Genomic DNA, 25602 nt, shown 5'->3' on the forward strand with positions numbered 1-25602 from the left:
TTCACACTAAAATCAGGAACAAGACAAGAATGTCCACTATCACCACTCTTGTTCAATATAGTTTTGGAAACATTAGCCACAGCAATTAGACAAGAGAGAGAAAAGGAATAAAGATAGGAAGTGAAGAAGTCAAATTGTCATTATTTGCAGATGACATGATACTCTATATAGAAGACCCCAAGAACTCCACCAAAAGTCTTCTAGACTTAATAACCAAATTCAGTCAAGTAGCTGGTTACAAGGTCAACACACAAAAATCAATAGCTTTCCTCTACACCAACAACAGACTCACTGATAAAGAAATAGGGCAAACAATTTTTTCACAATAGCATCCAAAAAACTGAAATACCTAGGAATCAACCTAACAAAAGAAATCAAGGCCCTCTTCTCTGAAAACTATAGCACTTTGAAAAAAGAGATTGAAGAGGATATCAGAAAATGAAAAGACATCCCTTGCTCCTTAGTAGGAAGGATCAACATAGTGAAAATGGCTATACTTCCAAAATTGCTATATAGATTCAATCCAATCCCAATTGAAATCCCAGCAGCATACTTCATGGCCTTGAGAAAATAATCCAAACATGTATTTGGAATAAGAAGAGACCCAGAATAGCAAAAGCAAGTCTAGGCAACAGAGAGATATCAGGGGGTATCACAACCCCAAACTTGAAACTATACTACAAAGCTACTGTGATAAAAAAAAAACAGCATGGTACTGGCAAAGAAACAGACCTGAGGACCAGTGGAACAGATTACAAGATGCAGAAACAACACACTCAGCCATCTCATCTTTGACAAAGGAGCCAAACACCCTCACTGGAGGAAAGATAGCCTCTTTAATAAATGGTTCTGGAAAAATTGGGTTTCAACTTGCCAAGGATAAAAACTAGACCTGTATCTCTCACCATGCACTAAACTAAAATCAAAATGGATTAAAGATCTAAATATTAAAATAGAAATGCTGAATCAACTGGAACAGAGGTTAGGAAGAACTCTTGAAGACATTGGTATAGGAAAAGATTTTATGAACAAAACTTCAGCTGCCCATGAACTAGCAAAAACAATCAACAAGTGGGATCTCTTCTTATTAAAAAGCTTCTGCATAGCAAGAGAAACCACTAGCAGTGTGAGGAGACAAACCTCAATGTGGGAAAAAATCTTCACCTGCTATTCCTCAGACAAAGGTCTACTATCTCAAATCCATAAAGAACTTAAACAAATCAGACCTCCCAAATTTAAAGACCCAATCCAAAAATGGGCATCTGAAATGAACAGATATTTCTCATACAAAGAAGTAGAAATAGCAAATAAACATATGAAAAAATATTCAAAATCACTAGTCATTTGAAAGATGCAAATGAAAACAATACTGAGATTCCACCTCACTCCAGAAAGAAGGGCTGCTATCATGAAATCAACCAATAACAAATGCTGGCGGGGCTGTGGGGAAAGAGGAACCCTTCTCCACTGCTGGTGGGAGTGTAGACTGATGCAAGCACTGTGGAAATCAGTATGGAGATACCTCAAACAACTAGGACTGGAAGTCCCATTTGACCCAGCTATTCCACTGCTGGGGATCTTCCCCAAAGAATTAAAAGAATCATACCACAGTGATATATGTGCACCCATGTTCATAGCAACGCAGTTTGTAATAGCTAAATCTTGGAAGCAGCCCAAATGCCCATCACCTGGAGACTGGATAAAGAAAGTGTGGTTTTTTAATAAAATGGAGTATTACTCAGCCATAAAAAATGAGAAATTGGAGACATTTACAGCTAAATGGATGCACTTTGAGGTGATACTCTTTAAGTGAAATAAATAGGACACGTGTGTAAATACCGAATAGTTTCTCTAGTGTGAGAAACTGAAAGTGTAAATAAAGACTAAAAGGTATAGTAGATAATGTGAATTAGGAAGAAAAGGGGCAAAGGAGAAGGGAAAGTGGGAGAGGTAGGGGAAGGGGAAGTGGGAGGGGTAGGGGAAAGGAAAGAAGGGAATGGAAATAATATTAGAAAATGAAAAAATGGAAACAAAGTCTTTGTAGTTTTGTTTTTTTTTTTTTGGTACCAGGGATCGGACTTGGGTCCTTGTGCTTGCAAGGCAAGCAACAGAACCACTGAGCTAAATCCCTGGCCCAACAAAGTCTTTGTAAATAAGGAAGGATAGAGGGGTTGAAGGGAGGGTAGGGGAAGGGGGAAAAAAAAAGAACCAAGAGAAATTATGTAAAGGTGCAAATTTCCAATGATGAATGTCATTATATTGTATACCTAAAATGTACCAATAAAATAAAATTTAAAAAACCTCCAAAACTCAATTTGTTCATGAGGGCTGGTTGTAACACAAATTGGTCAATTGAAGACTCAGGCTCCTCTACACAGCCTTCAAAGTCTCTCTCCTGCATACAGGCAGGTCTCAGTGTCCTTAGAGAGACACTGGCCCAGGATTTCTCAATTAACTCCACACAGGAAGGGATGTTGTAATATTCCTTCCAGAGCTCTTTAAGGGTTAAATCTGTATCTGAGACCATTTGGAAGCACAAATGGCCAGCATTCGGGTTGTAATTCAAGACTTTGGGCATAAATTAAAACTAAAATTCCAGTTGTAACCCACGTTGTTCATTTGTCAGACTGGTCATAACTCAAGGGTCCACTGTATTTACTGAAAGGCCTGTACTGGTTCAAGGGAATTCACAGATATATCGTGCAACTTTCCTAAGAATTCAGCTAGGCATAGTGGCTGACACTGACTGAGCACATACTGTGTGCCAAGTCCTTTTGACTCCACTGCGAGCATTGTCTCCAGTCTCACCAAAGAACAGTTTGGTGATGAACAAGAAGCTTCTCCAATTTTGACCCACAAATAAACAATTCTATTTTAGAGAAATTAGTGAAGCAAATGAAAGGTTGTGGGATCTGTTTAAAATAGTTACAGTGTCAGGGGCTGCAAGCCAGACCAAACAGCACAGCTTCCCACACACCCCGCTTGGCCTGTGATTACTCAAATCCCAGCCCTGGCCCTGGAACTGCCCGCCAGGAACATCCCTCCAAAATGCACGACTGCAAGGCAGTTTGCCAGGCAAAGGCAGAACTGGTTATGGGGTTAGCCATTGAAGTGACTGAGTGTTACCTGGGAGGAAATACATGAAATTTTACTTTATGTTTATAAAATTTTGCTTAACACCACAGCTCCCCATTCTGTTTTTCCATCACCTCACCTGACAGTTCGCTTTTCCAGCTCTGCAGGCTGATGGTAGGGTAGGGGAGAGAGATGTAGCCCAAGCTCCTTTAGGCTAAGCAGTCTAAGCCTGACTGCAAGTTTATCTGGGTAAAGAGTCTGCAGTGATGTACATTTATTCAGGGACCAAAAGTTTTAAGACTTTCTTTTTGTAAATGGCATGTGGTTGGTATTATCCTGTGCTTCAGTGATCAGCACAAAGGCAGAAGCTAGATCTTGAGACAAATGAAACAGAAATGACAATGCAGATGAGTGGGGAAAAAGATGTTCTCTCTTCTACCCGTGAAGAAGACTGCCTGGTTGAGGTTAGGCAGGTCCAGACACAGTGTGCCTTGAGAGTAGAAGCACAGCCAGCACTGAGAAGCGCCTGGTCCAGGACTCATTGTGAGAGGGCCAGAGGTGATAAGCAAGACCAGTAGAGACTTTGCTGGAGAGGAAGAGCCCCTTGGTGGGGGAAGAGATGAGGCCCCAGGCACAATGCCTGCACTGGCTGCTCTGCTCTGGTCAGAGGTAGGGCTGTGTGCAATGGTTGCCAGTCCTGTCCCAAAGCAGAGGCGGGGAACAGTTAGGAGCTCCAGGTGCATCTCAACTGCCAAAGCATCTCTCAGGCTTGGAGTCTCTCATGTGTACAGTATGCACTTCCTTTCAAAAAAAATCAGAGAAACAACATCTTTGAAGTTAACTAGTGTCTTTCCATCTCAGGCTGTCTCCTGTTACTGAGGATGGCCTCAGAGAAAACCCTTTGCAATCTTTGAGTAAGTGCCTGCCCAGCAATAGGAGTGAGGAGAGGCAGCTTTCCAGTTGTGCTGCAGACACAGTAACAGCTACTTTCTGAGAGTTCAGGAGGACTTAAGACAGATTCTATGTGCCCCCCCCCCAACAGTTTAAGATGCTTCATTTCCACTCTTGGTAAAATCTACTGTGCAGTAGAGGTATAACCATAGACCCAATCAGGTGACATTACCACCTAAGTGAGGTCATAAAATAGGAGAGAATGGGGGCACCATGCAAGGAGTGTGGCAGGGACAGGAAAGAGGCCATTCTCCCACGCTGGATGAAATCTCTAAATTCCTGTGGCATCACAGCTGTACCCATCCTCTCTCATCCCAGCTGTGCAGGCAGACAGGAGCTGGTCTGTGCCTTGAACCAGAGCAGCATTCAGTAATTAAAAGTCTCTGGAGCTAGGCTGGCTGCATTGGAATTCTGTGTTTTCCACTGACATTTGTATTTTACAGATGTTCATCTCATTTTAGTAGTCGAGAAACTGAGGTAAAGTGAACTATTAAATCAACAAATATTTGTTGAGAGCCAAGACACTGTTGTGAATGCTCTCTGTATTCATGAAGCTTCATTCTAGGGTGAAGAGATAAATAACAAGCAAAGGAAGATGTAAAATGCAAAGGATGCCAGGGAGTGATCATTACTGAGGAGAAAAGTAAAGGTGGAAATAGGCTAGCATGCACTCATGCACTCACTCATTCATTCACTCACTGGGACAGGGTCTTGCTATGTAGTTCAGGCTGGCCTCAAACTTGCAGTGATCCTCTGGCCACAGCCTCCCGAGTGCTGGGATTACAGGTGTGTGTCACCATGCCAGGCTATGTGAAAAGGCTTATAAAAAGGGTCAGGGGGCAAAGGATTTAGCTCAGTGGTTCCACTGCCTGCCTCGCAAGTGCAAGACCCTGAGTTCAATCCCAGGTACAAAAAAAAAAAAAAAGGGCGTGGAGGTCAGAAAAGACTTCTTTGCAGTGAAACTTGAGCAGAGAAAGACCTGAAGGAGGTAGACAGCCAGCTTTGTGGAATCTGGCAGACCGTGTAAGGGAGGGCAGGGCCCTGACTGGGGTCTGGTGTATACAAGGAATAGCAAGGAGGCCATATATTTCTATTTGTTCACGTTTAATCAACACTAAGCTCATGTCCTAGTGCCAAAATTCTACAAGTAAACATATTTTAAAATTTTATGAGCATTGCGAATGGTCCTCAGGTTTTACCTTTTAAAATTATAAGTGAATAATTTATAAGCTAAGTTTTAAAACAGGCCTAGTATTTTTAATACTAGTAATTTCTAATTGTTCAATTCAGTGTGGGATTAAGTACGTACAGTGTTTTGCAGTCATCACTATATGCTTTCATCATTCCAAGCAGCCATTCTATATCCATCAGATAACTCCCTCTACCTATCCCCACCCTCTGGTAAGTTCTACTGCATTTGTCTCTATGAATTTGCCTATTCTAGGTATCTAATATAAGTGGAATCCTATGTTTCCTTGTATGTATCCGCTATATTTATCCATTCATCTGTTGGTGGACACTGGTTTCCACCTTTTGGCTCTTGTGAATAATACTGCTATGAACACTGGTAAGTACTACCCAAGTCCTTCATTTAAGTATGTATCTAGAGTTCCTGGGTCATATGGTGATGTCATGTTTAACTTTTTTGAGGAAACACCAAACTTTTCCAGAGTGGCTGTACCATTTCTGAAGTTCTAGTAGCAATTTACAAGGTTCTGATTTTTCCAGATCTTTATCAACTTTTTTTTTTTTAAGATGGAAGTCTTACTATGTTGCCCAAGCTGGTCTTGAATTCCTGGGCTCAAATTTAGGATCCTCCTGGCCCAGTGGGACTATATGCATGTGCAGCTGCACCTGGCTGTTTTCCTTTTGCAATAGTGATTCTAATAGGGAATGGTACCTCATTGTGATCCAGATTTTATTTTCACTACTAGAGTCAAATTTGTGCTGTATTTTCAATAGGCGTTCATCTCTTTAAGTTTGGCTCTAGTGACTCCTTTTTGACCCAGTTTTAAACTTTTAGTTCTCAATCAGTGGTAATTTTCATTCTGTATGCCCTGTTGGTAACATCTGACAGTCTGGAGAATTGTCACAGCTGAAGGGGAGGGTGTGTGTGTGTGCTACTGGCATCTAGTGGGTATAGGCCAGGGTGCTGCAAAAGATCTTACAGTGTATGGGGTAACCACCTGCAATAAGAATTATTTGGCTGCAAATAGTGCTAATAGTTCCAAAGAGAAACCCTGGACTATATAGCTACATTGTAATATTTCATGTATCTTCATAAAGTGCTTCAAATCCTCTCAGGCACAGAGCAGAACAGAGTGAACTACTGTTTGTGAACTAAACGATATGAACAATGTGATACAGTGGCAGAGGCATAATTTTCATAGTGCCTTCCATATGCATATTAAAAGCATGCACACTTGAATGCATTTATTGAATTAGTTAATATCTTAAAGTATTACAGGAGATAAAATTATTGCCACTGATATTTTCAAAAAGTTACCATGCTCCCAAAGAAAACAAATCTAGACATCTGTCCTTAACTGAAATTGAAAAATATTTACTGAATGCCAGTTGTGTTCCAGAGTCTCTGTTTGGCATAAACATGTGGGTGGCGTACACTGGTGGATTAGTCCCTGCACTTACACAGCACAAATGCAAATCTTACACCCCACTAAGACAAATCTCTCGATAGGCCAAACATTCCTTAACAAGTGTTTTGAAGTCTCTTCCCCTTTTAAAGTTGAATGGTTTAAGGAACCAAATGCTTATAAAATGGAAAACTTTAATTGTTTAAAGCAAAGGCACAAGTAAACATTTCAGGTTATCATACAATGTTATAATAAAAAAATTCCAACAGCAAAATGAAATACATTGTAACTTTGCATCTCTGTAGTATACTGAATATATTATTCTAGCAACTCTTCTTTGGAGTGAAAAGCGATGTGTAGATCAATGGATGTGATATAAAAACTTGGATTATAAATAGCATTCACTCTACTTTTAACTAGAAATTTTAATTTCTATAATTTCAGTAGAATTAAATGAAAATGAATTATTTTAAAAACATTTTGTTAATGTAAAGCAGCAGAACTTTCAACCTAAAACTCATTGTTTTAAAAAGTAAATCACTGATTTCACGAAATGTTGTCAATGCCTGGTATGATACAACAGTCAAGCTCATCATGAAAGAACTTTACCAAAACAATTCATGTATTTATTTTACTTTAAATCTGAATATTACAGTATATTATGTAAATGAGAAATTAGGGACCAAATGATTTCTTATGATGTCAGAAATAATATACTCCAAAACGTCTAGACCTTATTTTCAATCAAAGGCACTATCTGGAGAGTAACAAGCTGCATCATGTTCAGAGCTGAGGAAAAGTAACTGGCCAGTTAATTAAACTTGACGTCTTACTAAATGCTGAATGGCTATTATCTAGGAAAAAAAAATTAGAAATTGTGTAAAGTTGTACCTTTGCCCATTTTTCTAAGAAAAACGTTTGCCATAATTTTTTAAAAGTCTGTTGATGTGTTTTCTTGAACTGTTTCATTACTTCAATACAATTTCCACTTACTCAGATCATTGTGGTTTCTACTCTCAGTTTATGAACCTAGGGTGGCAATGATACCAGGAAGGTAAACTATCCCAAGGGAACATGCTTTTCTATTGAGTCATTTCATTCACTTTCCCCATAATACTTTTCAATGCTAAGTGAATAACATTTAAATGAAACCAAAAAATCAGAGATTAAAATATATTAGAACATAATCCAATCCCCAAATGTCTTTAATGACATATTTACATTAACTTGAATGAAATGGAGTCAAACCAGGGCATATTGTCCAGTTGCATCCTAAAAGCCAGGGAGATTTAAAATTCTTCTAAAGTGTATTTTGAAATGTGATCTCAGCATGTTGCCCAGGATAGTCTTGAATCGTGGGACTCAAGTGACCTTCTTGCCTCAGCCTCCCAAAAGCTAGAAAAAAGGCACATGGCACTGTGCCTACCTTCAATCAAAGAGCTTAAATGAGAAGTGTTTCTAGTTTTTCATTATCCAAATTATAAGAAAATCATCAAATTAAGGTTTACTATTTTTTTTTTTTGGTACTGGGGATCGAACTCAGGTCCTTGTGCTTGCGAGGCAGGTGAGAACCCTGAGCTAAATCCCTGGCCCCTTACCACTGTTCTTTTAAAACTGAATTTCTAACTAGAAAGAATACTTAGGAAATTCTCTAGTATCTTTAAAAATTCAAATGTGACTCTAGAAATATGTTCTTAAAGTTAAATTAACATTTACTCAATGAAGCACATCCTAAAGATCATGATCAATGGAATGATTCAGAACAGTGTTAAAAGTCTGCAATTTATTCCTTTCTTTCTCCTCCAAACATACAGATGTCCTTCCAAGATTTTTTATAGAACCAAAGGCTTCATCTTATAAAATAGCTGGGCTGGAGATGTTGGTCAAAGATAGAGTACCTTCCCAGCATGCATAATGATGCTCTGGGTTCAATCTCCAACACCACAAAACAAAAATCAAAGGTGTGTATAAAGCAGTTGGCACACTTTCTATCTTGAATTGTTCTACAGTGTATGATCCATGAGGAAATTTTATTATTTCAAATCATTAGCTCAACAGTAAGCAAATGGTTTGATCTTCTATTAAGCTCAGCTAAAGTAGTAAAAATAACACTCTGGAGTAGCTAGGTCAAGAGTTAGCAAACCTTTTCTGTCAAGGGGCAGAGAGTAAATATTTATGCTACGTGGGCCAAATGGTCTCCATCGCAACTACTCAACTCTGCCATTATAGTATAAAATCAGCCATAACATATGGTAAACAGATAAGTAGGGGTGTGTTCCAGTAAACTTTAAGGACATTGAAATTTTAATTTTATATAATTTTTATGTGTCACAAAATATTCTCTTGAATTTTTTCTATTTAAAAAAGTAAAAGCATGCAGCTGACTGGAATTAGCCTTGGGCTGCAGTTTGCTGTATAGTTCACCCAAATTATATTTATTTATTGCAGTAATGATAACCAACTCAGGGTCTTTTACATGATAGACAAGTGCTCTACCATTGAGTTACATCTCCAGCCTCATTCAGGTTTCTTGATGTTGGGATCAAGACACTAATATGTGTTATCTCACTTTACTTGGGGATCAACAGCCTTCTAGGCTGACAGTAAAGAATTTCAAAGGAGAATCCCAAAAGCACTATGGTTCTAGAAAGTAGTATCAAATCTAGGAGTAGTATCTATACTTGAAAACTGTGTAGAGCTTATGAGTGCAAACATTCAGGAAATATATTTAAATCAAATTTATTTAAGTCATATTGTCAGAACAGTAGGGAACTGAGAAATTCATTAACTGGATGTTTTAAAAAGCTTTGGTGTCAAGAGAGATCTGGATTAAAATCTTGGCTCTGCTAATTACTAGCTTGTCACCACAGGTAAATTACTTAACCATAGAATTTAACCACTAGAACTCAACCACTAGAATTTAAACACAGAAGCCATATTTTCTTCTCATTTATCAGGCAGACAAATAGCTACAAAGACTTTGCTGGAAAAACAATCCACATTGCAGCATAAGGCTTAACTTCTGGTTTTAGATAGGAAATTATTTTTGTCTCTTCTACTCCTTTCTATCATAATTGTTTCATGCATGCTGTTGTACACATGATACTCTGCAAAACTGTACTTTAATATAAACTGAATTTTACTTTCCTCTTATTGTCTATAGCTGTTCTTTTCACAAGCTGCTAATGAAAATGAGAGTGGAAAGAATCCAGTCAATACATTCCTTTTGTCTTTCCATAGGATAAGTATAATTGGTTATTTCCACCAATTTATTAATAACAGGCATTTAGTTTTTTCTAAGAAAAAAAAGTGTAAATGATACAAAAGAATTTAAAAGGATTTTTATGGCTTTATCTATTGATAGAAACTAGACAATCTTAAGATAATGTTCATAGATTTGCAGATATAATTGCTGTGCATCTTGGACCTTAGCCTGTTTGAATTATAGTAAGTAGAATATTAGCACTAATTAATGTGCTATAACCTCTTTAATCATGAAAAATGGATTAGCTACATATACATGAAGATATCACCAATAGTGTTTTTGAACAGGTTATGAATCTGGTAGTGCTGAATGCTAAGCAAAACATTAAAGCTATTAAAATATTAATGTCTGATTTTTTAGTTTTTAAAAACCTATTATTTACAGACATCCTGATACAATGCTCAAAGCAGTCATTTTGCAAATATATGTTCCTCATATAAAATGATGTTCAATGTTATAAATATGTACAAATAATGTATTTTTAATCTATTACTCTGACGAGTAACCAACACAAGGAAGCATTAGACACACATAAAAATTAGAAATTGAAACAAAAACTTTCAAAACAGGTAACTTAAGTTGTATTTATAAAATTATACAGAAAAAAAGCTTTGTGTTTGAGAACCTTGAGTCACTAATAAAATAGTAATTTTAGTGAAAAAATATCCCCAAACACAAAAAAACAAGAAAATCAGGTATCTATTTTGATCAAATGTCTGTAGTCTACAACCTTGAAAACAAATTAATAGACATAAATATACAATTTGTTCACAGAGCATAAAATATTGCACAAGAGCAGTTTGTCTGGAGAAAATTATATTTTCCATAGTTTTGAACTTCAAAACAGCTCCCACATTTAGATACAGTTGCATTTTATAAACAAGAAACAATATTCAGTAATACTGTTAGAACCTTATTTTACTCATTAACCGTATTACAGTCTACTTTCTGGCAATAGAAAATCAGTGGTGAAGATTTGGCAAAGATAAAAGGCAGATAAGATTGTAAAACATAATATATGTACATATGAACCAGGTATGTTCCAAAAATCCCTAATCATATGATAACTGATCCCTTAAAGAAATCCACAGTCTAGGTCACAGTGATGGTCAGACAGTGGTTGAATACGACTCTCTCCGTGGGGTCCGCTCCTTTGAAACCACTTGATCGCTCTCTCTGGTCTGCAGCACACTGTCTTCTGTTTCACTCTCACTACCATCTGCCACAGTGGGGTCCAAAGACATTGGGACAGATCTGTGCAAAGGAAAACCAATGCCACTTTCCTGTAAGGAATTATCTATAAACTCTTCATCAGAGGAATGGAATGATTCATCATCTCCTATTAAATGGTTGACAATGTGGATTCCATCAAAAGGAGGTCGGCTTGAGAAATCCCTCTGGCCTTTTAGGCACCTGAGCTGTTAAAACAAAAATCCAAGTTAATAACTTAAATTGAGAAAACACACACATACAGCAAGAAGGCAAATTCTTTCATGTTTAAGAAAGAAACTATCTTGATATGTTTTTGTTTCACAGGTATAATAACAACTATCAGTTTTTAAGTGCTCTCTATGTATTTTGTAATTGGCATGTAGCTTAATTTAACCAAATCATCACATAGTCCTATGCAGTAGATTTAATTATTCTCATTCTATAGATTATGAAATGGAGACTCGGTTAACTTGCTAAGGTCCAACAGCTAAGAGCACAGTTCAGATTTAACCTAGGCCTTCACTGTTCTAAAGAAAATATAATAAACTCTACGTACTCACTCACGACTTTCAACAACTAAAACATCATGGAAAATTTGGATACATTATACCCCTGTTCTTGAGGTAAATCCCAGACATCCTATCAGTTCACCGGTAAATACTTCAACTATATTTCTACAAGATATGAACTTAAAGACCATACTCTTAACTATCACATACACTATCTTGACAGCATGCCTATAATTCTGTAAATGATGACGATGATTCACAAATCATTAAAATTTGCTGTTTTCCATTCTGGTACAATATTTCACTACACCTCTACCGCTTGCAGTTAGAGCAGAAACACTTCTGTCTTCTCTAACCCCTTTTCCCCAGGGAGGAGTGACTTTCACTAAGAAGGAGAGAGGAACAGCATGTATTAGTTAGCTCTTTCCCCTGTACTTCTTTTCTTGGGAATCAGACTGTTCCTCTGAAGTTTTACAGGGACAGACCCTCCTGTGGGGAGAGATGCTACCTGTAGTTACTGGGGTGGGGGTGGGGGTTCCTCACTAATTCTAGAGTTCCCTACTGGAAGATTACTGTCTCATCTAAATTTAAACCACTCTCTCCAAAAGCAGTTTTATCAGGATTAAAGTGATTTTTTTCATCATCTGCCAGACTTTTGCCTCAATTCCTTCAAACCTCCAAACTCACCACCACGGATAAAATCAGTTGCACTAACAAATAATTAAGACACCAGTCCTGTCCTCAAGAGCCTATGTTTTAAACATAAACTTTAATTTTGGTATTCTTTCACTTGTTTCATTCTTCCAAACACCAAGAATTTTCTCCTACAATACAGCAGAATTAAAAAACCTTAAAAAACAGTAATTAATTACCAAATACCTTGACATTAAAGATCTTGTTAAAATATTCTCTATGCCTCTTACACTTATCCTTACTATCAACCTTCATTCTTGTTTCTCAGAGACAAATTCCTAGTCACTATCTTTCAAATCTTGAGATAAAAGCAATGTGAAACATTCAGGAAGTATTACATACACTTTCAAAACTAACGGTTCTGAAAATAAAGACATTTCAGTCTTGCCATAATACCTCCCAGCTTTCCTGACAGACTTCCAGGAAGATGTGAAGAAACCTCAGCATTTTCCTGCTTGCATGTGACAAGGGGAAACATGAGAGACGCTGGGGCTCAGTGCAGTGATGTCTGACCCAGGTCGACCTTCAACTATAAACAAATGCCCCTGCCCTAACCATGATGACAAAATTACGGTGAAGTACAATGGGTTTTAAATACTTTTCTCCTTAGCAGAAAAGAAGGGGTCTAAACTTAGCCAAATCTTTAGGAAAAAGGCACAGAGCACCAAAAGACCTCCTTGAGGTTGTGATACCCATTGCATTATTACAATTACTGTGTTCTGATGCAATATCCTATCACCATATTGCAACACATGATTTATAGCTCTGAGTGTTAAACTGAGTCAGTTAATCTCTTCCTTTCTCTTTTTTCTTCCAGATACTTTGAAGAAATGTTATAGGACACGTATCTTTCTTCTTCCTGGCTGTTGTAGGAGTATGGCAAAAGAACCACAACTTCTCAATTGTTTGGAAAGCTGTGGCTTTCCTATGCCCTAACAAAATGTATTGCAATTAAAACACTGGAGCATCTTATCAGATGTAATTATGCAAAATTAATTACAGGTTGAGGGATCTTTTCCTCAATGTCAAAGGATATGATTAATGCTTCTTTGAGAACTGTTAATATAGCAAAGGGAGAGGAGTTTTTTTGGAGGAAGGAAGAAAAAGGTGAAGGTAAAGGACCTATCTGGCAAAATTAAAGGCAGTTCATAGTAATCCTTTGGATTTAGAAGTGTGCACAGTGGTTCTGATGAGGGAGGAGGCCTACATAGGACTTGGAAAAAGGTATTTGGGCAGGGAATTCTAGGGTCTTGGGTATGGTCTGAAAATGGCTCTATGGGCTTCACATGGGCACATCTTCTGGTAGATCTTATTTTGTGAGCTGGCTTGGCTTTAAGAAGGCCAGAGCTGGGCCCTCTAAAATGTAGGGGTACTGGCTGTTTGCATGAAAATGCTATATTGCTGGACGTGGTGGCTCATGCTGTAATCCTAGGACTCAGGAGGCTATGGCCAGAGGATTGCCATGAATTCAAGGCCAGCTGGGGGTACACAGTGAATTCAAGGCCAGCCTGAACTACATACCGAGAACCTGTCCAAAACAAACAAAAAAATGCTGGACTATTTATCCTGATTACTAAACGTTCAGGAGTGAATTATTTTTATTTTTATTTTTATTTTTTGCTTGATGAATACGTTTATTGGTTGTCATCTGAAAAATCTTCATAGGAAATTTGGTTTAACTCTCAGCAGCCTGCTCCTGAGCTCTGAGAAACCTTGCCTTCTTTTGAGCTACCCTATCTTTCTTCTGGGCAAGGGACATTTTGGGACAGTTCCACCTCTTTTTAACTTCTCTTTTCGGCTTCTTTTCATAGACTGGATTCTCTCCTATAGCAGCATGAGCTTTCTTATACATCTCCTCCATCATGTCTGGAGTTACATTGTTCTTTATGTACTGCGAGAACTGTTTCTTATAAGCATCTTCATCTTCTTCCATTAGGTAACACATACAATCAGCAACATTCTGACCCATGATGTGCTTCCGATGTACTTCTGCATTGAACTCCTTGCTTTCAGAATCATAACCAGGGAATCGTTCGGTACTGTGAGGGACAGACAAGCCTCCATCCACAGCACCCTTCAGAGCTCCAAAAACTTTATTGCCAGTTGTAGTTCTGGCAAGGCCTGCATCCAAATAGCAGGTAAAGGTACCAGGTTGACCATCAATGCTTTCCACATTGTATTCATCTCCAGTCACCTCCACCTGGCCTTCATAGATCTTATCCATGCCAAACCTATTAAGAAGCCTGCAGGCCAGCAGCAGGCCAGTACAATATGCTGTAGCGTAATTTGTTAGGCCAACTTTCACACCATATTTTGGTAGTTCATGTGCATATGCTGCGCAGACTATCATATCCCCTTCAATATGGGCATAAGCAATCTGACAAATGATATCTCTGTTAGTTACACGAACTATCATCCTGTATTTAGGTGTGTCGTACTTATTTTTGTCCTGGATCACCAAGCATTTCCGAGCACAGTAATGAGTTTTGCCCTCTCGTCTTCTTCTAAACTTCACTTGGTATCTCTTAAAGTAGGCCTTATTCTTGACAACTTTAACAAACCCCATCCTGTGGAATAAAGACCCGCTTATGCGGTTCTTCACAGACCTGCAGGCCTAGCAGCGCTACAGGGGGGAAAAGTGGAGTGAATTATATTTAAAAGCAGACAACCAATCTTCCCAATCCCCTTTCTTCTAAACAAACAAAACAAAACTTTCATTTTATTATGAGTAGCAAATTTAGATTTGTGTATTTTAAAATATAATCCACTGATCATTTACATCAGGAGAACCAAAGATTAACTGTTAAAAATGTAAACTCCTTCTCCAATCTAAGGAATCAAAGTCCTGTGAATAAACTCTCAGAATCTGATTTTTAAAGCATCTTAGATTCTGATATATTCTAAAGTTTGAGAATCATGCATAAGTTGGGGTACAGAGCAGTGGTGAAGTGTCTGTCTAGCATGCATGAAGCCAACTTAGCACAGGGGGAGGTGTGGGGATCTAAAGCCATTAAGGAGTTGATTGAACTGAAATGGAACACTTAATTACTCAGGACAAAAGTGCTTCTGAATGAACATCTGTCTTACGTGTGTCTGATATATACAAGTGGATGCCATCATTCCAGTATTGCAACCAAGCTATTCTGGGCCAACTTCACCATGTAAAGGTCAGCATAAGGAGCATTCTGTTAAATAAGAGTCTTTTCCTGGAACTTTTTCTGGTATAAATACAAGGTTTAGTTAGGAATGGCTATGTTTTTTTAAAAAAGCTGAATTTTTGTTTGTTTTTGGCTTTGCTGAACTCTCCTTTGGGTCAATCAGGGGATCACGAAACTGATAAAAGCTATTGACTCTAAAAGACTTGAAAAGTATACATACTTAATTTAGCATACTATTTTGAGGCTCATTGTCCTTCCTAGTGTTTGAATAAATAATACAGGAATATCTTCATTGCTTCTCAGCCTTCTGTCTAGATCAAGCGTAGGAATATCTTCACAACGCTGAGCAAAACCAGAAATTATTTGTGAAATACCAGTAATAAATTCTTATCATTGAAAAGAAAAAAGCATTATGTTTCCCAGTGAATTTTTTGTTTGTTTTTTGAGACAGGGTCTTGTTCTGTAGTCCAGGCTGGCCTTGAACTCACTGTGTGTAGCCCAGGCTGGTCTCAAACTCACAATGATCGTTCTGCCTCAGCCTCCTGAGTGCAAACATGTACCACTACACCAGGGCCTAGACATAGGTTTTAAAGTCACTATTGTGACTGGAAGTACTTTTGAGGTTCACCAAGAAAATAGAGGCACCAGGACTCTCTGGAATTATAAGTAAAGGAACTGGTCTCTGAAGAGAATCTTGAGGCAAACCCAAAGGAGGACCTCAACAAGATCACCCTACAATGAAGGTCATGGTCAAGAAGTCCTACTCAAAGATTCAGAACTGTCAGATTTTTAGTTCTGCACTCTTAAAAGTTAGAGTAGAGTGTCAAATATTACCAGATATTTGACGACAGCATCTAAGAGACACCAGGGAAAAAGCCAACAAAGAGAAAACAGACTAGGGAGAAAAAATTTATTTCTTGCGAAGACATACTTTTATAAAAAAACTACAGAATAACTATAAAAAATGGTCTTCATTATACTTTTTAGTTTGTGTACTTACTACATAAACAATGTTTCAATTTAAGACAATTTAGAAAATAAAGTAATTCCATAATCCACTATCCTGAGATAATCCATTAACATTTTAATATACCTTTCAGGATTAGATTTTTCTAACTCAAATTATTTTCAAAAAATATATTAAGTTATGTAATTAATAGTTTTCTAAAAAGTTTTTCAGTTTTGCCAAAAATGCATTTATTATGGTCACTACACCTACATACTGTTTTATAACCTGATTTTTCACTACTAACATATCACATTTTTCAGTATCATAATCTTTTAATAGTTTCATAGTGTTGTTTAGGAATGCACCATCATCTCCTTAACCAAACCGCTTGCTGGGAGATTTAGGTCCCATCCTCCTTGTAACATAGCACTACCATGAACATTTCTGAACACAAAGCTCTGCAAAGTTGCCTTATTATGCCTTTAACACATATAGCCAGAAGTATAAAATACAGCACAAGGTTTTCAACATTCTTAAGAACCTTGAATTCTATTTAAGCTATCCTTCAGAAAAGTGGTAAGAATTCACACCCTCAAAAACACTGCATGTAAGGTTCTTGTTCCCTACAGCTTTGTTCCACTTTGGCTTTTTTCTTTCATTTTTCTCAATCAGGTAAGTGAAAGGTTTTAAATTTTTTATTATGAAATATTTAAAACACAAGGAATAATTTCGTGAACCCCTAATGCTGCCATTATCTAGCTGCAAGAATCACCAAATTATGGCCACTTTTGTTTCAATATAACAATACACCCCTAAACCTGGATTTTTATGTCCCCAGCTTCAGAAGAGACATTTAAAAAATAACTCTGGCCTGTTGAACTGAAATGTTTTAGACAAAACTATATTATGTAATCTAATTCTACCTTTCAGATTCTTTTATTCTCAAATATGGATATGTAAAATTAGTAAAAACAAGTTTATTGTACTAAAACCACTGTCTCCTTTTAATGACTACCTTATACATCTTTACTGTTTACAAATAACTTATTTTACATACTGGTTTACATCTATGCATTTTCCAAACAACATCAGCTAAAAGAGTCACAACTACCAGAGAGATGATCTTGCTGACAATTCAACTCAGAAAGTCTCTCTGGAATCCTTACTTATGTGAGAATGTCACTGAAAGTAAAATACCCTTCTGACTTCCTAATTAACTAGATAAGTAATTGATAAATTTTGGTACTCACAGAAACATTCTGGATTTATTAAAGGACAGATTTCTGAACCCTATTCTGAGGTGTCTGGATTCATCAGATGAGCTCAGGAATCTATTTTAAACAAGTATTCTAGGCGATTTGGAAGAGGATGGTCCACAGATCCACTTTGAAAGATCTTGCATTTAACATAAAGGCTCATATGGTATGTAGTCATTTGTGTCTGGCTCCTGTTACTCATCATGTCTGTGAGACTTATCAATACTGACATATAGAGTAGTTCACTTTTTCAGCTATAGTATTCTACATGTGAATATTGTAATTTATTCATTCTACTGTTACTGGCCATTTGAGTTGTCTCCAGCCTATTATTGCTATAAACATTCTGAAATGTGTCTTTTGGTGAAGATAAGCACTCATTTCTCTATATGACAAAGAGAGTAAGTGTAAACCAAACCAAGCACTGTGGGAGGCTGAGGCGGGAGGACAACAAGTTCAAGTCCAGCCTGCGTAACTTAGCAATTAAGGAATGTCCTGCCTCAAAATAAAAGGTTGGAGATGTAGCTCAGTCTGAAGGCCCTGGGTTCAACATTGGGTTAACACACACAGAATAAAAATATATATGTTAAATTTTAGTAGATACTGCCAAACTATCTTACGAAGATTTTGTAACAACAAAAACTGAATTTTTGCAAGAGATCGTCTTACCACCTTTCATGTTAGTTGTCAAAGCAAATTAACAGTCCCTTAATTGACTAAATTAATAGCTTCATTCCATGTTTTTAATAGGAAATACTACATATAATTTAAAAATACAGTGAATGTTTAAATTAAAAAATTATTATGGTAAAAGACACACTGCTGGTCAGGAGGAAGACGCCGAATCACCCCACTGCAGACAGGCAGGTCTGCCCACACCCTACCGAGGTCCCCAGTCCCGCGGAAGACGCCAAATCAGCCCGCTGCAGACAGGCAGGTCTGTGCACGCCCTACCGAGGTCCTGAGTCACGCGGAAGACACCGAATCACCCCACTGCAGACAGGCAGCCACCTGATTCCACATTACCAAGGCGCAGAGGACACCAGACCACCAGACCAAGGTACTGAGTCCCACTGTTCCCGGCCCAGAGGTAGGGGCTTCTGAGCCATCGTAACACTGCTCCTGGTCCAGAGGAAGGGGCTTCCTGGTCACCATCCCTCCCGCTGCTCCCAGCCCAGAAGAAAGGGCTTTTGGGCCACCTTCTGTCCCGCTGCTCCTGGTCCAGAGGAAGGGGCTTCCGGGCCACCATCCCTCCCACCGCTCCGGGCCCAGAGGGAGGGGCTTCTGAGCCATCGTAACACTGCTTCTGGTCCAGAGGAAGGGGTTTCCCGGCCACCATCCCTCCGGCTGCTCCCAGCCCACAGGAAAGGGCTTTTGGGTCACCATCCCTACTGCTGCTCGCGGCCCCTGTCCCACCTCACCCAGCTCAGAGGAGGTAATCCGTGCAGGTGTTAAAAGCCCTCCACCCCAGTTGAAATGAGAAAACACTTAAATAAGTCTCAAAACCAGACTTCCAGATCACCTACAGCAACCCCAAAGGGAAATGAGATGGAACACTCTGATACTCAACCACCTGGACCCACTGAACTGGCAACAAAAGGGGATCTGGAAAAAATGAAATCAGAAATAATTTCTCAGATAACAGGAGAAATTGTGCCCCTAGTGCAAGACATGACTAATAAATCTAGAGAGGAGCTGAGGAATATGATGGAATCCCAACATAAGAAACAAATGGAATCCATAAAACAGATGCAAATAGATTTCCAGGACATGAAAAACTCCATTGAAAGTCTACACAGCAGAATGAGCCAGTGTGAGGACAGAATTTCAGATATAGAAGATAAGATTGCAATTAGTAACCAGGAAAAGAAAAATTGCTTCAAAATTATAAGGGAACATGAGAAATCAATCCAGCAGCTGCTAGATGATGCAAAAAAGAATAACATAAGACTGATTGGGCTCAATGAAGAAACAGGAGAGAGTGAAGATGACATAAAAAAATCTCTTCACAGAAATAATGGCAGAAAACTTCCCAAGCAGGGGAAAAGAACTTGACATACAGATAAGTGAGGCACATAGGACTCCAAATAGCCTTGATCAAAAAAAATCTACACACAGGCATATAATTGTTAAGATTCCAGAAACACAACAGAACAAAGTTCTCCAACCAGTCAGAGAAAAGAAACAAATCACATACAAAGGAAAGCCCATCAGAATCACAGCAGACTTCTCAACACAAACCATCAAGCCAAGAAGAGCTTGGAGTGACATATTCCAAGCCCTAAAAGAAAACAGCCTCCAACCCAGATTGATGTACCCTGCAAAACTATTTTTCAAAATGGATGGAGAAAGAAGATACTTTCATGACAAAGAGGACCTTAGGAACTTCGTGAATACCAAACCAGCACTCCAAAGAATTTTACAGAATAGCCTAGGAACAGACATTGAGGATCACAACCCCAGGAAGCAAAGCAGAATGAACCCACCTGGCATGACAAGAAATTAAATGTAAAGGGGGAGAACCCAACAACAAGAAAAAGTCATGGCAATGACAAGTCAATACGTTTCAGTTATAACCATCAATGTTAATGGTCTCAATTCACCAATCAAAAGAAATAGACTGGCAGAATGAGTCAAGAAGCAAAATCCAACAATATTCTGCATAAAAGAAACACACTTCATTCAAAAGGAAACTCACAGACTGAAAGTAAAAGGGTGGAAAACAATACTGCATGCAACAGGAACCCGAAAAAAAGCAGGAGTAGCTATCCTCTTGGCAGATCAAGTAGATTTCAAACCAACACTGATTAAGAGAGACGAAGAAGGACACTACATCCTTGTAAAGGGAAGAATCCAAGAGGAAGAGATGACAATCATAAATATCCATGCACCAAACACTAGTGCACCTAACTATATAAAACAAATACTAATGGACATGAAAAGCCATATATGCACTAATACAATTGTAGTGGGGGACCTCAACACCCCACTGTCACAAATAGATAGATCAACTAGACTAAAAATAAGTAATGAAATACTAGAACTCAATCGAACTCTTGAACAAATGAACTTAACAGATGTTTACAGAGTCTTCCACCCCACAAAATCAGAATACACATTCTTCTCAGCTGCACATGGCTCATTCTCCAAAATAGACCACATACTCACACATAGAACATGTTTAAGTAAGTGCAAAGGAATTGAAGTTATCCCCTGTATATTACCAGACCATAGTGCGATGAAATTGGAGATCCATAGCAAAAGAAACTCAAAAAATTTCATAAGCATGTGGAAATTGAACAACACACTTCTGAATAACCAATGGGTCACAGAGGAAATTAAAGAAAAAAATCAGACAGTTCCTTCAATTAAATGACAATGACAATACAACATATCGGAATCTATGGGACACAATAAGCAGTCTTACGAGGGAAATTCATAGCAGTGAATACGCATATTAGGAAAACAGAACGATCCCAATTAAACAACCTGATGCTGAACCTCAAGCTTCTAGAAAAAGAAGAGCAGGACAACCCCAAAGCTCATACAATGGAAGAAATTATAAAGATCAGAGGAGAAATCAATGCAATGGAGACTAAGAGAACGATACAAAAACAATCAATGAAGCCAAGAGTTGGTTCTTTGAAAGAATCAACAAAGTTGATAAACCTTTAGTCAACCTTGTCAGAAAAAGGAAAGAAAAGGCCCAAATCCATGCAATTAGGAATGAAAAGGGTGAAACTACAACAGACCCAGCAGAAATCCAGAGGATCATCAATACCTACTTCCAGAACCTATACACCAATAAGATGGACAACACAGAAGAAATGGACAGATTCCTAGATACATATGAATTACCAAAGTTGAACGAAGAAGACCTAAAAATTCTGAACAACCCAATATCAACCAATGAAATTGAAAATGTAATTAAAACCTTAGCAACTAAGAAAAGCCTGGGCCCTGATGGCTTCACTGCTGAATTCTACAAGACATTTAGAGAGGAACTGCTGCCACTACTGTTGAAACTCTTCAATGAAATTGATAGGGAAGCAATACTCCCAAATTCATTCCTGGAAGCAAGCATCACCTTGATCCCCAAAGCACAGAAAGACCCAACTGAAAAAGAGAACTATAGGCCAATCTCACTAATGAACATAGATGCAAAAATCCTTAATAAGATACTGGCAAACAGAATGCAGAAGATCATCAAGAAGATCATACACCCTGATCAAGTGGGATTCATCCCAGGGATGCAGGGATGGTTCAATATACGAAAATCAATTAATGTAATACACTATATCAATAGAGCCAAGGACAAAAACCATATGATTATCTCCATAGACGCAGAAAAAGCATTTGACAAAATCCAACATGCATTTATGATAAAAACCCTACAAAAAATTGGAATAGATGGTCTCTACCTCAAACTGATAGAAGCCATCTATGAAAAAGCAACAGCCAATATCATACTAAATGGTCAAAAACTGAAATACTTCCCACTAAAATCAGGAACCAAACAAGGATGTCCACTATCACCACTCTTGTTCAATATAGTTCTGGAAACATTAGCCACAGCAATTAGACAAGAGAAAGAAATAAAAGGAATAAAGATAGGAAATGAAGAAGTCAAATTGTCATTATTTGCAGATGACATGATACTCTATATAGAAGACCCCAAGAACTCCACCAAAAGTCTTCTAGACTTAATAACCAAATTCAGTCAAGTAGCTGGTTACAAGGTCAACACATAAAAATCAATAGCTTTCCTCTACACCAATGACAGACTCACTGAGAGAGAAATAGGGCAAATAATTCCTTTCACAATAGCATCCAAAAAACTGAAATACCTAGGAATCATCCTAACAAAAGAAATCAAAGACCTCTTCTCTGAAAACTATGGCACTCTGGAAAGAGAGATTGAAGATGATATCAGAAAATGGACAGACATCCCCTGCTCCTGGGTAGGAAGGATTAATATAGTGAAAATGGCCATACTTCCAAAACTGCTATATAGATTTAATGCAATTCCAATGGAGATCCCAGCAGCATACTTCATAGACATCGAGAAAACAATCCAAAAATTCATTTGGAGCAAGAAGAGACCCTGAATAGCAAAAGCAATTCTAGGTAACAGAGACATGGCAGGGGGTATCACAATCCCCAACCTGCAACTCTACTACAAAGCTACTGTGATAAAAACAGCATGGTACTGGCAAAGAAACAGACCTGAGGACCAGTGGAACAGATTAGAAGATGCAGAAACAACGCCAGACACACTCAGCCATCTCATCTTCGACAAAGGAGCCAAACACCCTCACTGGAGGAAAGATAGCCTCTTTAATAAATGGTGCTGGAAAAACTGGGCTTCAACTTGCCAAAGATTAAAACTAGACCTGTATCTCTCACCATGCACTAAACTAAAATCAAAATGGATTAAAGATCTAAATATTAAAATAGAAACTCTAAACCAGTTTTAACAGAGGTTAGGTAGAACCCTTGAAGACATCGGTGTAGGAAAAGATTTTATGAACAAAACCTCAGTTGTCCATGAACTAGCACAAACAATCAACAAATGGGATCTCTTCTTATTAAAAAGCTTCTGCACAGCAAGAGAAACCACCAGCAGTGTGAAGAGACAATCCACAATGTGGGAAAAAATCTTCACCTGCTCTTCCTCAGACAAAGGTCTACTATCTTGAATCTATAAAGAACTTAAAAAGATCAGACCTCCCAAATTTAAAGACCCAATCCAAAAATGGGCATCTGAAATGAACAGACATTTCTCACACAAAGAAGTAGAAACAGCAAATAAATACATGAAAAAATGTTCAACGTCACTGGTCATTCGAGAGATGCAAATGAAAACAATGCTGAGATTCCACCTCAGTCCAGAAAGAATGGCTGCTATCATGAAATCAACCAATAACAAATGCTGGCGGGGCTGTGGGGAAAGAGGAACCCTGCTCCACTGCTGGTGGGAGTGTAGACTGGTGCAAGCACTGTGGAAATCGGTATGGAGATACCTCAAAGAACTAGGATTGGAAGTCCCATTTGACCCCGCTATTCCACTGCTGGGGATCTTCCCCAAAGAATTAAAAGAATCATACCACAGTGATATATGTGCACCCATGTTCATAGCAACGCAGTTTGTAATAGCTAAATCTTGGAAACAGCCCAAATGCCCATCAACTGGAGACTGGATAAAGAAAATGTGGTTTTTTTATAAAATGGAGTACTACTCAGCCATAAAAAATGAGAAATTAGAAACATTTATAGCTAAGTGGATGCATTGAGGGAATACTCTTAAGTGAAATAAATAGGACACAGATGTGTAAATACCGAATAGTTTCTCTGGTGTGAGAAACTGAAAGTGTAAATAAGGACTAAATGTATAATAGGTAATGTGAAATAGGAAGAAATGGGGCAAAGGGGAAGGAAGTGGGAGGGCTAGGGGAAAGGATAGAAGGGAATGGGATTAACATGAGAAAATGGAAAAATAGGAACAAAATCTTTGTAAATAGGGAGGACTGGAGGGGTTGAAGAGAGGGCTGGGCAAGGGTGAAAAATAAGAACCAAGAGAGACTAGGTAAAGGTGCAAATTTCCAATGATGAATGTCATTATATTGTATACCTAAAATGTACCAATGATTAGAATGAATAATCGATAATGTAAAATAGGAAGAAAAGGTCCAAAGGGGTAGGGGTAGTGGGAGGGGCAGGGGAAAGGAAAAAATGATGAGAAATGGAAAAAATGGAAATAAAGTCTTTGTAAATAGGGAAGGGTGGAGGGGGTGAAGGGAGGGCTAGGAATGGGGAAAAAATAAGAACCAAGATGCATTATGTAAAGGTACAATTCCCAATGAGAAATGTAATTGTGTTGTATACCTACAATGTACCAATAAAAGAATTTAATACAAAAAAGAAAAAAAAGGACACATTGCTACTCTCTTATAATACTCCGCACTTCAAACACTCTTATCCCATCATTCTTGCTATTTGCTGAAGCAGCTCTAGAGGCCTTCTTTTGTGAGTGCTTTTAGTTGCATTGCTGTGGCTGCCTTGATGTCCTAAATTAATTCATGATCTTTTATGGTCATTTTGATGTTGAGGAAGACCCAGGAGTTACACAGTTCCAGACCCAGTGAGGACACACCATAACGCTTTTACGACCCTGCCTTTCCATGGGGTGGCAACAGATAGCAGCATTCACTGTATTTTTGGGGTTTTTTTGGTATCAGGGATTGAACTCAAGACCTTGCATTTGCCAGGCAGGCACTGTGCTGCTGGGCTACATTCCCAGCCCAGTCAATTGCCCCCCATGCCTACCGGGAATTGAACTCAGGACCTTGTGCTTGCCAGGCAGGTGTGGTGCTGCTGAGCTACATCCCTGGCCATTCACTGCATTTTTTGATCACACCTTGTAAAGACACTGAAAGAGGATTTCTAGAACTGCTTCAGAAAGTGGCAAGAAAGATGAGATAAGTGTTTTGAGAGGAAGCAAAATTCTTTTGAGGATGATCAATGACAATGTGTTTTTTGTTTTTTTTTTTTAAAGGAATACAAATGATGATTTTTTTTTTTTTTTTGGTACCGGGGATTGAACTTGGGAACTTGCGCTTTTGAGGCAGGCGCCAGAACCACTGAGCTAAATCTCCGGCCCTACAATGTGTCTTTTACTATAATAATTTTTTTAAACATTCACTATATGTTTTGATCACCGCTTGTACAACGTGGAATTTTTGGTTACCTAATTATATCAGTAAAAATGAGGAATACTGTACATTGTTGGTGAGAATATAAGCCAGTACATGCTGTTTGGAAAACGGTTCAGCAGTGGCTTACTAGTTGAACATCTATATACCCTATGCTAGAAGAAACATGCATGAAGTATGATCAAAATACGCAGTGAATGCTTAAATTTCTTTCTTTTTCTTTTTTTC

General features: G+C 38.3%; 1 protein-coding gene and 1 pseudogene across 9 annotated transcripts in view; both read right to left on the reverse strand.

The window, feature by feature from the left end:
* Nucleotides 1–6797: 6797 nt before the first annotated feature.
* The window catches only part of Evi5 (ecotropic viral integration site 5), a 230081-nt gene continuing 211276 nt past the window's right edge, over nt 6798–25602 (reverse strand). For 7 of the 8 annotated variants that reach the window (XM_021255368.2, XM_004841266.4, XM_087213125.1 and 4 more), the window contains one exon: nt 6798–11303. In XM_021255368.2, coding sequence (XP_021111027.1) covers nt 10995–11303 — 309 coding nt within the window. In that variant the 3' untranslated portion in view covers nt 6798–10994. The remainder of the gene's footprint in view (nt 11304–25602) is intronic. The other variant, XM_004841264.3, reaches the window with a different exon arrangement.
* LOC101713545 (large ribosomal subunit protein uL18 pseudogene) lies at nt 12126–19254 on the reverse strand (annotated as a pseudogene). Its single transcript, XR_015451984.1, has one exon. The product of XR_015451984.1 is annotated as a large ribosomal subunit protein uL18 pseudogene (transcript).

This window comes from Heterocephalus glaber, unplaced genomic scaffold (assembly GCF_053883595.1).
Source record: "Heterocephalus glaber isolate CG9 unplaced genomic scaffold, H.glaber_assembly_v1.0 deba00001442, whole genome shotgun sequence".
Classification (NCBI taxonomy): Eukaryota; Metazoa; Chordata; class Mammalia; order Rodentia; family Bathyergidae; genus Heterocephalus; species Heterocephalus glaber.